Source organism: Sitophilus oryzae, unplaced genomic scaffold (genome assembly GCF_002938485.1).
Source record: "Sitophilus oryzae breed Bouriz unplaced genomic scaffold, Soryzae_2.0 scaffold_127_pilon_pilon, whole genome shotgun sequence".
NCBI lineage: Eukaryota > Metazoa > Arthropoda > Insecta > Coleoptera > Curculionidae > Sitophilus > Sitophilus oryzae.
Window position 1 is genome coordinate 402,521 of NW_022145926.1, and position 18,226 is coordinate 420,746.

Sequence of the window (18,226 nt, forward strand, 5' to 3'; positions counted from 1 at the left end):
GGAAGAATTGAAATACCCAATAGTATACAGGGGGTTCCATTTAAAAAAAATGTATATTGGAGGTGCCACGACTTTATGACCGACCCTGTATACTTAAATTTATTACAATATGTTAGGCATTTAAAAACCTTATAACTTTTGTATTTAACTTTTTGTCGGACCTCTTATACCTTGCCCAATAATCGACCGTTTCCATACATATCAGCGACCCTGTATACATATCTAACAGTTTTCGAGATAAAAAATAAACAGTGTAAAATTGACAAAAACATAATCTTGAATAGCTTGGTAAAATCATAAAATAAACATTTTTAAGTTGAAATTTTGGTTATAAGTTAACGAAACTCGACATATAATATTTGATGTGCCTAAATCAACGATTAGATTTACACAGGGAGAGCAAAAAATTACTTATTCAAGTTTGTTATAAAATTGCTCAGATTCTTTTTATTTTAAAATCAGCTTTTTAAAATAAAATGTTAAGCTTCATTCAGAACATCTGAATTAGTGGAATAAATTAGTGGCTTCAATTACACTTTATACTTTTTAGTTTACGATCATTCACAATGTCCAAAAAACACATTTAAAATTAATAAAATATCCTAGCAACAGCTTGCGGTAGTCTGTTGTATCCATGAGAAAGCATAATATTTAGCTTATAAAACAATAAACTTTTGATTTCTAACCAAAATTTTTCTTGACGGGTGATAATCAAAGGCCAAAATGACATTCCTCACAAATTTTGAAGTATAATTAGTGGAAAAGTCAATGGTTTGTTAACTTTTTCCACTAATTGAAAATTACTCCCACTAATTATTACATTCTGAATGCTTACACTAAAATTAGGTGAACAAACTTCTACGGCTAATTGAAACTACTAATTTATTTCACTGATTTCCAGGTTCGGAATGAAGCTTTATGTATATTATTTAAAAAATCAAAAGTCTCAGTAAACTCCGATTAATACTTTGCAAGTTTGAATATTTTTCATAGTAGGGTTTAGGTATAGAAACATGCTATACATATCGTTAAAAAATAATTTGTGTTTCGATATTCTAAATAGTATACATAGGCTTGAATTTAAAATAACAATGATTTGAGCGATTTTATAACAAACAGAAATAAGTATTTTTTTACCACACTGTTTGATATCTAATTGGTCGATTTAGACAGATCAAACATGCCGACTACCCTTAAGCTCCGCGCGCACTGAATAGGTATCGGCGAGAGCGAGCGGTGCGAGCGGTGCGAGAGGCGCGAGCGGCACGACCGGTCGGAAAGTCGATTGTAGCCGCGCACTGGAGTCGCATGATCGACGGTCGAGAGTACGTCACCAGCATAAATTTGAGCATAGACGAGGAGAAGTTTATTCAGATTTAGTCAAATTCACTCTTCGGCATTTCAGTACTTTTCGGCATTTCAAAAAATTATAAAGTATTATTACTATTTATATTTTTATGCAACTTTTTATATTTTATGCTTTATGATGGAAATTGATATTATTTAGATCTTAACCAAACACACATTAATATATTTAGATCTTAACAAACCACATAAAATTAGTGAAATAGAGTGGAAGATGGAGATAAAATATACTACATGACTCTTAGCTTGACCGATTTTAACAAATTTGGTATAACTCAAAAGGGTTTAATTTGTTCTTTAAAAACAAAGCTAGATATGAAAAATAGTCAAATAAAACTTCTATTTTTAGTTTTTTAATCTAAATAAGTGTCATTACAAACATTTATATATAGCTTTTATTTTAAGTTTTTAAAACTTTGTTTTAAGTCAGTAGTAAATAAAACCAAACTTGTGTTTACATTTTGTTTAATGATTGACGTTTCGACCAATTTTAATTCGGTCTTCTTCAGAATCTATAATATACGTATAAATAATTTTCTACGTTTGTGGTAAGAAAAAATTATATATTAAACACATTGTTAGTGATAAAATTGTATTGTAGGTATATTATAGATTCTAAAGAAGACCGAATTAAAATTAGTCGAAACGTCAATCGTTAAACAAAATGTAAACACAAGTTTCGTTTTATTCACTACTAACTTAAAACCAAGATATTAAAAACTTAAAATATAATAAAAAAGTCAAAGAAAATTGAACAAAGAAAAAATATAAATAGTTTTTATAGTACCGTATTATCGAAAAGGAACGGCATCAGCGATGACCATGAAATGAAGGTCGGTGCCATTTTATATGTAAATTTATATAGGAAATGTCATCAATCGTCATTTCCCATCCAACTGGACGCCGTTTTTTTCTATCATACGGTAGATATATGTACAAATATTTTATTCAAACATAAATATTATTTTCTCTATTTGAACCTTTTACGGAGCGATCAACATAGTAACATAGGATGACTATTTATCAGCTGTTATTACTAACGTCAAAACAAACCAAAAATTAAATAATATGATAAGTTTTTTGACGATATTTAAATTCGATTTTCAAAATAATGTGAGATAATCAAAACGAGATGAGAAATAAATGGGTTTAATCGGAAGGTTTTCGAAGTCAGTTATTGAATAAGTGTAGTAAACAATATAGGTTACGTGCTTGTAAGAAATTTTTATAAATAACCGCATATTAAGTATGATATGGTACACTTTCGATTAATAATTCATCGGATATGTTTAATGTAAAACCGCTCCACTAAAACCAGTCGCTCGGCGTAGACTATTCGCCCCTTCCCATGCATTCTCTGACTTCGCCTGATGGCGCGAGTACTGCCGATAGCTCGAAGCTCACCGAGCGCACCGGGCGCACCGATATGCGGTGCGCGGGCTTACATTTATTTCAACGTAAACTGAAAATTATGTGTCGCTCGCTCTCGCCGATACCTATTCAGTGCGCGCGGAGCTTTAAGGTGTACGCGCACTGAATCGGTACCAGTCCGGCGAGAAACGGCGAAGGCGGTGACTCGACTATCGTAGATAGGTAGAGGTAGGAATCTGGCCTCTACAGGCCGAAATGTTTTAGTGGACGCCGGCGCCGTCTATATGTACGATGGTCGCAGTCGCTTTTGCTGGTCGGTCCGATCCAAATACGTTTAAATAATATATACAACGGCCTCCCCAAGCAATGAGAGGATTTACGTCCCAGTATTGAAGGAGGACAGAAAATCGAGTCGAATGTTTCAAGACATAGGTTCATCCTTGTTTAGTCAAACCTCCTACAATACAAGGATAGACTTATGTAGGAAATGCATTGAAATTCTATAGCCATCCTTCAACATCGGGACAGGAATTTAAGCGGTACCCTCCGTATACTTTATTTTAAACGTATTTGGTCCGATCCGATGCAGTGCGCGCCCTCCTTTAGCCCGCGGTTACATTGAACGCGGGTCCGTGCGTTTTTTTATACGTGCGAGCTATGACGGAATTTACTCGCACGACTATTTTATTTTAGTGGTTACATTAGATGCGCGTTCATGGTGTCTTGTGTGTCGAGTTTGTCAAAACGGACGCCACTACTTTGATGCTGTCTGAGGATTTAATGTTAAAATAACTACTTATGAACAGAAGAAAATGTTGGGCAAATGATTTATATGCAAGTAAAGGGGAAGAAAATGAATATTATGTAAAATATTTCGTGAATTAAAACAGCAACCGGTCAAGTTTTTTGAATATTTCAGACTGTTTCCAGCAACATTAATATATCCTAAATAAAAATAAACCTGGTGAATACCAGGCTTATTAATTAATTTTTTCAAATTAATTAATTTTAATTATTATTTTAAAAAATATTCAAATTTTTCGGTATTTTATATTCAAATGTATTGGGCCTAGAGATATAAAAATTCCAACGTTCGGACGTGCACGTATTAAAAAAACAAACCAGTTTGTTTTCATCCGACCAACCGAAATTGACGTACGTGCACGGACGCGTAAACTCCGATGCAATGTAACCGCCTGCGTAGATACCATTTGTTTGTTTTTTGCTGCGTGCACGTCCGAGCACGTACGACCACAAAAACGCACGGACACGCATCCAATGTAACCACGGGCTTAATCTATAAACCAAATTTTAGCTTTCAATACACCGAATTTATGATTTAACTAATATTTTATTTAAGATCATGCTTTTGTAACTAAGTAGTTTCGAAAAATGAAATATACCGGGTTTAGTATTTAATATAACAAAGACGCTACCAATTTTAGTATGAAGTGGCAACACTATAACACTGAAAATAATTCAGACAGATAGAGCAGGTGCCTTTTTGCAAAAATACAAATTTCCAAAAAATAACATTAGCGGTATTCCATAAACGCATAACCTATCATCGCCGTGAATCAACCACTATAGCTTAAAAAACCACTTCACTATTCAGGAATGAACACTTTGAAAAAGCTAGTTTTGTATTTAACAAACTTCGAGACCCAACAGATTTGTTTCGAAACTTATATAGTTTATTTTATCGATTTAACTGGGAATGAATGCACCGTATTTGTGCCGCTGTTCATATCGACAGTATTTTATGCAGGTATGGGAATATTGAGCTCTAGCTATATACAAGTAAATTACTTTAATTTTAACATTTTTGAGGCAATATTCTTAATGTGTATAAATGGAATTTTGTTTTATTTTAAATATTTCTTTCTAGAGTTTTTCACGTTTAATTTTGTATACCGGGGGCGTCTCCAAAAGTGGCTCACCCCTATAACTTTTATATTTTTTCAGATAAAAAAAACGAGACTTGTTAGTATATGGCATAAATTAGCATTGATTGACGTATTCAATTGTTTTTGGCCACTTCCTGTTTCACCGGAAATGACTACAACTTTTAATTTTTAAATGGCACCCTCCGTATTTTTTTTACTTTATTCGATAGAAAATGACACTTTGAATAGAATAACTTATCATATTTCAACTTTTGATATTTTCAGTTAAAAAAATCGTATTTTAAATTTCAATCTAGAGTGCCATGACTGTGTTAAAACTAAACTAATAATTAATTAAGACGCCTTGGAAAAATAGATTTGATCGTCTAATGTTTTTCGTGTCTTGTCCTGGCCGGTTAAAATATACCTAAGTCGTATTTTTAAACATATCTTAATTTTTTTAAATGGAACAAGGGTGGTTCATCAACATATTTGAAAAGAGTATTTTTTACAAATAATTTGGTACCACATACTAGATATTTCGAGTCAAATTGTCGTTATAATCCGCAAGTTACAATTTCAAATAAACCATATACAAAAATGTCAAAAAATTTCCGGTGAAACCGAGATCAAACCAACCAAACCAAACCAAACAATTGAATACGTCAATAATTGCTAATTTATGTCTTATACCAAAGCTTATACTAACATACCAAATCGTTTTTTTTATCTGAAAATATAATAAAGTTATAGAGGTGAGCCACTTTTGAGACGCACCCGGTATATCGTACTTACAGGTAATAACACTACACACGATGTTATTATTTTATCTGCTGAGTAAAAAGACTAAAGAAGGACTCTAAAACTAATTTATATACATGAAATAGGAGAAGTCATGAGATTCATTATTTCAAGATATTATTTTACGTTTGAATATAATTTGAATTTTTGCCAATTTTTTGGGCTTTTTTGACTTTCATTATATTATTTCTCGTTTTTATTTTATAATTGGTTTTGACAAAGCCTAAAATTATTGAAAGATATTGTGTCAAGACTTGAATTATAGTGAAATTATTGTGAATCGTCAAACAAGACTTCAAAAATAGTTACACCTAAATAATAGTAAAAAAATTCTCTAGTCAGTAATTATACCGTATTTAATCAAATTAACTGTGCTCAAATAAAATAGATTGCCACAGATTCTTAAAAAAATAAGTCAGCCATAATAAAGTTCCATCACGTTGGCAGAAGTTTAGTTGATATTCCTTCCTTGTTCTTTGTATTAGACGGTTTCAACAAAATTTACAGATAAACAACGTTTGTACATATTAATTCACAGAACAAGATCGTATACTATGTATTTCGATATATTGAAGTACACAAATCCTCTAATCAAAGATGCTGTATCTCTGAAACTATTCAGCGTGAGTAAATCCGAAATTGTGTAACTTCGTCTAATCAAAAGGGATTGTATCCATCGCTATAGCTACAAATTAATCAATACTGGATGGCTGATAATAAAATTATTAGATTGATCTCAAACTAAATTTTAATAAATATTTAAAAATATTACCCAAAAAGTAATATTACGAAAGTTTTTAATAAACCTTCTGCTTTTGTTTTTTAAAATAAATCTAATTTCATTATATATTTTTTACAACTCATTCGACACGGAGTAGTGTAGCCAAATGATTAGGTTTTTACAAATAGTAAGTTTTGGGTTTGTTGAAGGACTATTAGAGCTACGATTTAAAAATAGTTTTACATACTATAGTGTCCCAAATAAACAAAAATGTCAAAGTTGTATCATTTTAAAAGGAACACCCTGTATATTATTACATTTTAAGCTTATACGATTAAAATAAAGGTAAATTTGATTAAGGTTTACCGCACTTTAATCTTAAACAATTTTAATGCTTCATTTCCCTATATAGGCGTATTTAAGTTTTTAAAACCAATTATATTGTACTGAAGCTTTTCTATTTACTAAATTATGTACTGCAATAATAAAAATGACACTACCTTATACAGAGTATCTAAAAAAATTTGTCATAAAAAATTACTAGCTGTAAACGACAATAACTTGTTTAATATAAATGCAGTGGCATAACAACAGACTCACGGGCCTGTGTGCAGCAACACAGAATATGTAACCCAAAACATATAAAATATCAAATAAATAAAAAAAATAAATAAAAACAAAACAAAAAACAAAAACAAAACTAACTAAATTAAAATAAACAATGTAAATAGGAACATGAACATGTTAAAATTATTTTTTCCTTGCTTTAGCATGGGCGAAAGTTGACACAATATTACCAATGTCTATTGTACGAGTAACTTCTTTTTCTATTGAAATAATTGCCTAAAAAAGTGGCAGTTTCGGGCACCTCTCGTAACTCAGCTGCCTTATCGTCCCCTTAATACAACCATTAGGTAACTAGAGTTTTTGTGATTTTGAGTTAACTAGTTTGGCCAGTATAATTTTTCATGCTCTTTTTGATGCTACAATTAGCTTAGTTCTATTTCTATTCGATGGTACAGAAATCCAGTGACAATACAGCAAATTTCCTTTTTTATCAAATTTAATGCTCTAATGAAAAATCACATATTTCCAGTTATTTTTATTTTGTAAAATAAAAAGGAAAAAACAGCTACAAAATTGCACAAGAACAAGTGTAAAGTAATAAGTTATTTTCGCGATAGCGTGTGCTAGTTAAGTAGTTAAGAAGACATGTGATAGATAAGAACTTAGTTCGGGATCGCCCGATTCTGCTTGATTCGCAATAGCATGTTATAGATATGGGAATGAGGCCCGGGCCCATGTGCTTCGCACACACGGCTCATCGATAGTTGCGCCACTGTATAAATGGAACACCCTGTATGTTTTACACGAATCCGATGCACATTATTTATTTGCCTATAAAATTGCATTATACCATTTGTCTTTATAATATGTTCTCTAAATTATAAGAAAATGCATTTTCTTATAATTTAGAGAACATATAAAAAAATTACAATATGTAATATGTAAGATGCTAAAAAGAAAGTAATACTGTGCCATTTGTTTACAAAAAAAGAGGATAGTTACTTATTATCTGCAAATTACAGGTATGGGGTGTAAACTAAGAACATAGTAAACATTTTTAGTACATATATGAAAAATGATAAATAGTTTGAAAAATAGCCGCACATTTCGAGGATTGTTCAAAATCGATAATAAGAAAAATCCGAAGTAACCTATTATCTTTTATACTTCAAAGGCTATTTTTAACATATTGATACCCATGGTCATCCTAGAGTTTTGGACACCCTGTATACTACGAAATATTTTTACCCAAAATCATTGCCTTCTTTGCCTTAATAAGATAATACAATATAATCTTCATCGGCGTCAGCGATGGCTAAGAAATGAAGAACGCTGTCATTTTATACATAAATTTATATGGAAAATGTTAGCGATCGTCATTTTCTATCCAACTATTCAAAAAGACAGAGTTACGGTATAATACCGTATGATCGAGAAAAAACGGCGTTAGCGATGGCTATGGAATGAAGATCGCTGTCATTTTATATGTAAATTTATATGGGAAATGTCTTCGATGTTCATTTCTCAGCCAACTGGACGCCGTTTTTTTTTCGATCATACGGTACTTAATAAACGGGTTGCTTGAAAACTAATGCGTTTAAGTAGTTTTTTTAAAATCCGTATAATGACGACTTATTATTAAAAAAAGTTTTTTCTACTTATATGTTTTTCTTTACCCCAAGAAAAAGTAACAAACAAAACTGTATTTCTGTATCTGTGTGTGTGTCCCAAACTGTAACACAATTAATCTCTTAAGACAAAAAAACCCTAATAAAATTAACCGCTACGCTACCAAACAAATACCCTAGACACAAAACCTTCTCTTACCATAATAGCGGTATAAAAAGTCAAACAGAGTATAATCCAATCCCAGATGGCTTTGAAAGCGCAGTAGTGGAGCAGAATGTGCGGGGGCGTCTTGGGAGCCTCTTGTCGGTACTGGGGCATGATGTCAGCGCTCAAACTCATCATCTGGATATGGAAAAAGCCGAACAAAACGGAATATCCAAGGCAGCGTGTAAAATAGGTGCATTTAGTGATTGGTTAAAATGCTCTGGGTGGAATAACAGACTTGAGCCAAGTGAGACTGCTTGGTCGTGTCCTTGAGGTTGGGCAGATGGGACGAAAATTGCGAGACCAGCACTGAACGACTTCTCGTCACCGATCGGGCTAGTTTCGCAAATTTTGACAGGCCTAGAAAGAAAATTATTAGAATATTTAACTCTATTTCATGCATTATAAAAACAGAACTTTAAAATTGATAATTACATATAGATTGAAATTACATATGATATTACATTCTATTCAGAGTGTCATTTTCTATCAAATAAAGTGAAAAAATACCGAGGGTGCCATTTAAAAACAAAATGTTGTAGTCATTTCCGGTGAAACAGCATTTCCGCTGAAAGTTATATTGAAAAATAATGTTTCTTTCTTTAAAGACTTGCAAAAATCTTGCAGCAGGACCTTTCAAGGTAAAGACCAAGACCATTTATTAGACTGCAAAACCAAGATCAAGACTAAGGAAGTGTTCGTCTTGGTTTTGCATTAGCTCATTACTAGTTTTGCCTCTGAATTTTTTAATATTTCAAAAAACGGTCCCTGTAAAAATATCTGTCATTATTGTCTCCGAATTAACTAGCGCAAAAAGACTGGTTAATATGCCATTCAGTTCTACCGCAAAAAAATATAGAGCTGACGATTTTAAAAGCTGATTTACGAAGTATTTTTTTAAAATTAAACTCCATCGAAAAAAGATGAATCAGGCATGAAATAAAATTCTTTAAAAAGAATCTCGAAATTTAAACAAAAACTCAATATTTGATATTTCTATTTTATCAAACTGTTCCGTAGTTCCAGAGATTTTTAAGATTTTTTTCCACGATTCAGCAATTTTAAAATTTTCTTTATTTTTATTATAGATTTTTTTATTTTATGGTCGATTCTTCATCTTTTCGCTAGTGTTTAATATCAAATAATACTTTATTAATAATCTATAAAACTCGCTAGACAGGTCAAGTTGTTCTACTTGAAAGAAATATAATTGTCAGTCAAAAATTTGGAAATTTTTGGGGTGTTATAGTAACACAGTGAAGTCATTAATAAAAAATTAGCTTTAACAAACAAAGAAAGTTAAATAAAACATTATCGTATAAAATTGAAGAAGTTTTAAACAAGATTCTGCATAAACATAACTGGTGGCCCCTTAACATTGTATATCCATCTGAATGATTCGAAGATATATAAAGTAAAAAGTTATGTTAATTATTTCAAAGAGAATATGTAATGCTCTATCCTGTTAGATTTGTTACAAATATATTTTTATTTACCTATATAGGATTTATTCCTTAGGGGCAAAGTTTTTTTTAGTTGATTATATAAAAAGCATATCCGACTTAACTGCCTACCTTCTCGTCCATAAAATACATTAAAGTTTACATAATAAAGCTATTGAATTTAATGACTTCCTCCATCTTTTCTCTATTCTTATTGAATTAATTGAGATAAATCGTAATATTAGAAGATGGCAAGATGGAGAAAAATTAGTATGTAGCATGTAATGTAGCTATTTATTAAATACTAAAAATCGTGCTCCGTAATAACTACTCAAAATGAAGAACTTTATGAAGTAAGTTCTTACGAATAAGAACTTACTTTTTTTAGTATGAGAGTTTTGAAAAATTTCAAACTTAAATTTTTCGCTAAAATCAAATAGTAAACTCATTGAATATAAAGACTAAGAAAGGAGTATTGAATAGTAATAAAAAAAACTGTATTTGGAATATCTACGGGTTTGTTGCCCTTCCCTGTTTATTTTATGTTATTTTTTTCTGGTCGAAATGCAAAGTTATACACTTTGCATCTCTAAAACATTGAGCGAGGTTTTGAATTACAGCGAGATTATTGCGAATCTCAGAAACAGACAGATTTTTGTGCCGAAATTAGTTACTTGGCGACTATTTCCAGATTAAAAACATAAAAAATAATGGACCAACATTTCTTTGGTATGTAATTATTCAGGGTGGTACGAACTGTATTCCGGAAACTTGGCCAGCATATTCTGCAGATAAAAATAAGTAAAAAAGTTTGTGTAAATATATGTCCTAAATGCTTAGTTTCGGAGATACAGGGTGTAGAAGTTTGTATTTTGGCTACGATTTTTTCCAAATAATGTCTGAAGTAACGTCGATATTTGTATGAAAATTGGTGTCTGCAAGTGTTTTAACTGTTTTAAAAAGTAGTAACTTTTCGTCCGTACCTGTATAAAACTACCGAGTGAAATAATATACATTTCCGTGACTTTTTACGTAAAAAATGTCTCTTGGTAAAAATCGCTACGAGTTAAACGTTCTGAAGATATTTAGAACGGAAATAGTCAATAATATGTCATTATTGACAAAAAATAAACACGTTGGGTAGATAGTTATTTGACTGAAATAATAAATTTGGAAACCTTTTATTTTTTTAAATTATCATACATTTTTTATTTTATTATTATTTCTTATTGATAATTTCGATTGCAAATATCTCGAGAACCATTACTCGTAGTTATTTTTACCAAGAGACCCTTTTTAGTTAAAGAATGTCGTAAATATATATTTTTACTGAGTAGTTTTATAGAGGTACGGACTAAAAGTTATTAATCTTCAAACCAGTTAAAACATAACGTAGATGGCGTCCGGTGGTCCGGAATATAGCTCGGACCACCCTGTATAATATCGTGTCGTAAGTAGGTGAATTAACTCAATTATGCAATTTCTTTTGAGTTAGTTAATAATGTTTATTTTTTTATTTTTGCATTTTTTATGTTTTCTTCTATTTTTGCCACTCTTATAATGACTGATTAATCAAATGACCTGCAATAATTGAAGCCAATCGATTTAAGTTTTGTTGAAATTTGATCTCTATTTGTTTACAATTCGATTCAAGTATATTCAATATAAATTATTATATTTCTAGATTTTTATATGCTAAATACTAGATGAAGCCTGGCGCATCGCCACGGCGCGGCATGGCATCAGGAAAAAAATGCTTTTTATTTTTATTTTTTTAATTAAATGAAAATTTTTTAATCAAAAAAAAAATCCGGCGACGATAGTTTTTAGAAGAGCCAGTTAGCTATCTTTTAGTAAAAAAAGCAACTTTCTAGAGCAAGTCGTTACTTCAGTAGAGACGACACAGATAAACATTAGCATTTTATATATGTAGATTTTCTCCCATATCAATGCTATTGTCCATTGAATTTCTATTCTATAATGTCTACTTATGTATTCTGCCTATCTAGTAAGTCACTGATTTGCAATGGACGTCAATTATTACAATATGTTACAATTAAGGTATAAGCGTACGTGACGTGAGCTGTCAATTGCGGAAGATGGCGGAGTTCCAAACCTAATATATTTAAAAATTAATTATCTGTTTAATTTTTTACCGTGAACTTTTCCTATATTTTAATAGTTATTTTTGATATTCCAAAAAATCAGAGATTATTGGCTTTATTTATTCAGATACCTATAATTTTTACAATTTTAAAAATTATTAACGTTTAATAACCCAATCTCAAACAGAACGATTAAATTATTAAGAGAAACATTTTTTCACGCGATGGTAGTAAAAATTCAAAACCTTGACACGACACGCGAGACGACACCCGACAAGGATAGCCTGAGGCTTAGAAAAAATCGTCCGATTTAAATGAAATTTGGTATGTCGATAGATTGAACCAAGGCCAACTTGACCTTGTACGACACGTATCACTGTGACAGTTAGTTTTGACGTATGAAACGTCAAAAGTTGGCGTAGTCCGATCGCAACCATATTTGGTGGGTAGGCTATGTAAGCGATGGACGATGCACACGGTCCCATCCTGCAATGTTGGACACGACGTTTCGTTACATCTTTATCAGGGTGGGACTAAGAATTTGATATTAAAGAAAAATGTGGGTCGATTTCGGCATAATTGAGGACGGGCTACAGGATGACGCCCTCGGCCGGCGTTTCGAAGCAAATGCCTCTAAATGAATGAAATCATTAGGATTTTTCTTACTTATGGGTCGATTGGAACCAAACTCGGCACGCGGATAGAGGTACCCGAACGGAGTCCTCAGACGGACAGACAATCTTTTAAAAACAATTTTTTTAAAAGTGAATTAAATTATTAATTAATTTTTAATTTATTACTTCTTTAAAATTTTAACTAGACTTTTTTAAACATGTCCTTTAAATCCTTCAATTTCATAGCTGTTAGTAAGAATATTCACTTCAAATATGCGCACATAGTGCACACACAATTATTTCTGCATTGCAAAAAACAGAACGCTACAGATAAACCGAAATTTTATCAGCCATTGCTGATAATATTTATATACCGGGTCCGTCTCAACAGTGGCTCACACCTATAACTTTTTTATTTTTTTGTTTAAAAAACGAGATTTGGTATGTTAGTATATGATATAAATTAGGATTGATTGACGTATTCAATTGTTTTCGATCACTTGTGGTTTCACCGGAAATGACTACAACTTTTGATTATTAAATGGCACCCTCGGTATTTTTTTACTTTATTCGATAAAAAATTTTACTCTGAATAGAATGACATATCATATGTCAACTTTTGACGTTATTGCATATGGTTTATTTAAAATTATAACTTGTGGTTTGTAACGAAAATCTGACTTCAAATACCAAGTGTGTGGTATCAAATTATTCGTAAAAACTGCTTTTTCCAAATAGGTTAATGAGCCACCCTCGTTGTATTTGAAAAAATTGAGATATGATTAAAAATACGATTTGAGCATTTCATCTAACTGGCCAGGACAAGACACTAAAAACATTAGATGATCAAATCTATTTTTCCAAGGCTTCTTGATGAAGAATTAGTGTTTTTATCGTATCCATGGCACTCTAGATTGAATTTTAAAATACAATTTTTTATTAAGTGAGAATGTCAAAAGTTGACATATGATATTTCCTTCTATTCAGAATGTCATTTTCTATCGAATAAAGTAAAAAAATACCAAGGGTTCCATTTAAAAAATAAAAAGTTGTAGTCATTTCTGGTGAAACGGGAAGTGACCAAAAACAATTGAATACACCAATCAATCCTAATTCATGTCATATACTAATACACCAAATCATTTTTTTTTATCTGAAAAAATAAAAAAGTTATAGGGGGTGAGCCACTTTTGAGACGCACCCGGTATACTCCTTTCTTGGTCTTTTTATTACAGTGGTGTCCCACACAATCCCTTTGTTACCACGTACCACTTCGAGAATTAAACAAATCTTATAACTTAAAATATTACTTAATATTGGATACTGTACCTCCTTTGGAATCGTCCGTCTCTATGGGCTGTTTCAGGGCCGTGATGTCCCTGAAAGTGAGCAGGAACAGAACGACCAAGTCCCTTTCGTTTTTGATCGGCGAGATCTGGAGCAGCAGCCATAGCGGTGTCTCTACGGGAGCGAGAACCACGTTTAATACACCACGTTTATGGTTAAGTACCGCAAAAAAAGATGGTATGTAGGTAAATGAGATGGAGGAAAGATAAAACTGATCGTTAATATTTATAGGATCTGCGAAGAAATAGCAAAAAGTGATTAGATACTGACTTATTATGTATGATAAAGCGGCTACAGATGAGATCTTAGTGGCATGGCGGAGTTAAAAAAGTTAGTATTAAAAACATTAAAATAAAAAAATAACTATTATTTTTCTGAGCTGCTGTGGTATTTATTCTACACTTAGATGCAAAAAAACGCAACGGAAACATTTTTGGTCAAGTTTAAATTGTTATATATGTTACTGTAAATCTCCGAAATACGGTAAAACCTAAAATAAGCGCGTTAAACCTAGGATTTACCAAAAGCATGTGGTAAAAGCCCGAAAACTATTTATTTTGCTTCTATTTCGGACTTTTACCGGTCCCAAACAATAAATCTTAAGATTTACCACACCGCATTGGTAAAAGTATGAATAAGCAAGTGGTAATAAAAACCAACCAACCCCACCAAATAACCACCTAACCAATACATTAAAACCCCCCAAATAACCAGGCTAACCAATGCATTAACACCCTCCAAATAACCAGGCTAACCAATGCATTAACACCCTCCAAATAACCAGGCTAACCAATGCATTAACACCCTCCAAATAACCATGCTAACCTAATTAGTTAATGTTTTTGGTAAATCCTAGGTTTAGCGCGCTTATCCTAGGTTTTACCGCATTTCGGACATACAGTAACAAATATAAGACTGATACGTTACAAAAATCGGTATCGTTAAACGATAATCGTTAAAATTTCAATGCCTAAGTAAACAAAAACAGAGATGTCTTTGTATATCGACATCCTTAATTTGTCGATATTGTTGCTATAAGAAAAATAATTCGTACTTTTACCAATGCGGTGTGGTAAATTCTAAGATTTACTGTTTGGGTCCGGTAAAAGTCCGAAATGGAAGCAAAATAAAGAAGTTTTCGAGCTTTTACCATTTGTTTTTGGTAAATCCTAGGTTTAGCGCGCTTATCCTAGGTTTTAGCGCATTTCCGACATTTACAGTGACATATATATTTCATATTAATTAAACTTTTAGTTACGTAATCGAAGGCGCAATTTTTAAATTCACTGTTGCCAATCATGGAAATATTCGGCGCCGTGTTGACTAACTGGAATTTAAATTTCGCGCTGGGGATTCAGGTTGTAGCTCTGCTGTAAAAAATGTCAAGTTGTGACATTTATTTATTTATTTCCTGACACTGTCATTCGTTTTGGCACTTCAATTTTGTATTACGAGTTTTTGGTTTAAATAATTATAGTGTTATATATAGTGTTGTGATACTTTAAGCTTGAAAGTGGTTACTAGCAGACCTTGCAGTCAAACATTGTCGTTTTTAAAAGCTCCTTTAGTGCGAAGTGTACAATATAGCTTAATAACCCTAAAATCTCGACGCAATTTTATTAGAATATTTTGAACGAGACAGCGGTAGTAATGGCCCTTTATGTCCCTTAAGTGCTGTTAAGAAGGTGAATTTTGTTGAAGTATATAACTGTTTAGGTTACGTTAGGTTGCAGGTATGTATACAGGGTGGTTACAATTTCGATGCTCAACATTGGCATCTCAGAAACTTCGAGAGATACGAATTCGGTTAAGTGGGACAAAAGTTGCGTAATTAGAAGTTTGACAAACACCTATGAAGAAAACCCCGGTATCTTGATTAGTTTCGGATTTATGTCAAAAAAATGAAAATAATACGTTTATTTTAAATGACAATATCTTCAGAACTATTGTATTTATTGCAACGTAAGTTGGTAGTTTTATATTTTTGACATCCGCCAATTAAATGCCGTTTTCAGAAAATGTTTAAGCCTTCTAGATTTCGCACAACAACAGTCAAGTTTCTATACGGTGGTATCTAATTTTTAATCATTATTATGTAAATTCATTATAATAAATAGATTTTTTCAAAATTCGCCGAAGATCAAGTCTGCCTTAAAAATCCAAGTGACACTTTATATGTCAGCAAGCTATTTTGTTTTTTGTGTCAATCTAGACGCATAAAAATTGTATAGTAGAGTTCAATACAGGTCAATGGAGAACCAAAAATTTTATTGTCAAAAAATGCCAGCTCAGACGTTCAAAGAATACATTACTGTGGTCTGGTTTCTCTCTAATTAAATAAGGATTTTCTTTTGCATAATAATGTGAATTTTTTTCTGTTAAATGTACCAGAATTTGTAAATAAAGATTCATCCGTCCGTAATATTTTTCTAGAAAAAGGGGCTCCTGAACACTTTCCCGAAACCATTTGCAAAATTGTAATCTTCTCTCGTGATCACCAGCATGTAAAAAAAATGTAAATTTGGTATATATTTAAATTTAAAGTTGTGATATTTATGTTTTTTGATCATTTTCCCTACATACGAATCACTTATACAACACTCGCCAGTTATTTTACTTTACTACTAGAAGTTTCCGGATTTATTTCAATCTGAGCTGGCACATTAAAATCATTAAGCCTTTTAAAATATTGCCCTCTTTTTTCTTAAAGCTACCAGCAACTGCTAAATTTCTTGAAATCCTTGCGAAAATAGTACGATGAGGCTAGCCTTTCAGGATACAATGTTCTATAACTTGCCCATGCCATATCTATATCGGAACTTCTATTATTTTTAAGTAAACATACTGTCAAGGTGTATGTAGCGCTAAACTGTATTACTGGTTGCATAACTGCATTACTGCTACATAACCGCAACGTGCATTGAGGAACCTGGCGAATTCGCCAGAAAGTAAAAGAAAATTACAGAATTCTTTAGAACGTTCCAGAAACACTCGCCAGAGGGTATATAAAGGCCCGCGCTTTGGCAGTTGACAGTTTGAAGTTTTGAAGTTTGATAATACCGCGCTTTAAATTGTGAATTAATTGGCGAAGGTGCCAGTACTGTTAGAGTAATAGTAGTTGCATAAATTGTGTTGTAAATAGTATAAGTTGTGTGTACAGAGTGAGAAAAAAAAATTCGTTAAGTATTTTATCGTGAGTTTAAATTAGTGGACCCACGGAATCCGTAACAATACATATCTCGTGTTTCCTCACTTGTGAACATATTGTTGTCTGTTAATACATTTTACACTATTTACTATAAATTTTTGTGTCAAGATTTGACACTTGACTACAATAGAGTAAACAAAAATTAACTTGTGTCATATGAAGTGTCAATTGGATTTCCAAGGCAGACTTAATCTTCTGAGCGATTTTTTAAAAAATCGTATTTTTTAGCGAATTTACACAATAGTGAATAAAAATTAGATACCGCCGTATAGATTATTTTTTACTCTATCTAATAGTATACAGATTCAAAATGGCGGCCATAAGAAAACAAAAACTTGACTGCTGTTGTGCGAAATCTAGAAGGTTTAGAAATTTTCTGAAAACGGAATTTAATTGGCCGAGGTTAAAAATATAAAACTACCAACTTACGTTCCAATCGATACAATAGTTATTATTAATAAACGTATTATTTTTTCATTTTTTTTTGACATATATCCTAAACTAATCAAGATACCGGGGTTTTCTTCATAGGTGTTTGTCAAACATCTAATTACCCAACTTTTATGCCATTTAACCGAATTCGTATCTCTCGTAGTTTCTGAGATGCCGATGTTGAGCATCAAAATTGTCACCGCCCGATATATTTATAATTAATTTATTTTCCTAAAATATTTTTATTAAAAGAAAATATATAAAAGTGGGCAACGCTGCGCCTTAATCACGTGACTAAAAGTTTATTTGGGATGAACTGTACTTGAATTCGTAACCTCAGTTTATGATAAACTTTAGTATTTTACTTATTATACAGGGTTAATCGAAGAGTTGTTTTTTACCCTATCTTTAAAACACCCTGTGCAATAATTTCGTGAAAAAGTTTTCCTAAAACATTATTTTTGAGCATTATGTTGATATTGCAAGCAATGCCAACATATTAAATCATCAATGATTTGAGTGTCGAAAATACCT

General features: G+C 32.0%; 2 protein-coding genes across 2 annotated transcripts in view; both read right to left on the reverse strand.

Moving 5' to 3' along the window:
* LOC115874420 (potassium voltage-gated channel protein eag-like) overlaps positions 1 to 8,922 on the reverse strand; it is a 35,722-nt gene extending 26,800 nt beyond the window's left edge. The window contains exons 1-2 of the mRNA XM_030889584.1: positions 8,783 to 8,922; positions 8,539 to 8,682 (exon numbers count right to left, since the gene is read on the reverse strand). Coding sequence (XP_030745444.1) covers positions 8,539 to 8,682 — 144 coding nt within the window. The 5' untranslated portion in view covers positions 8,783 to 8,922. The remainder of the gene's footprint in view (positions 1 to 8,538; positions 8,683 to 8,782) is intronic.
* LOC115874417 (potassium voltage-gated channel protein eag-like) lies at positions 8,744 to 14,286 on the reverse strand (the record flags this gene model as incomplete). The annotated part of the gene is made up of 2 exons (XM_030889580.1): positions 8,744 to 8,904; positions 14,035 to 14,286. Coding segments are annotated over 2 exons (413 nt in total), but the record flags the coding sequence as incomplete, so codon positions are not given.
* Between the last annotated feature and the right edge of the window lie 3,940 nt (positions 14,287 to 18,226).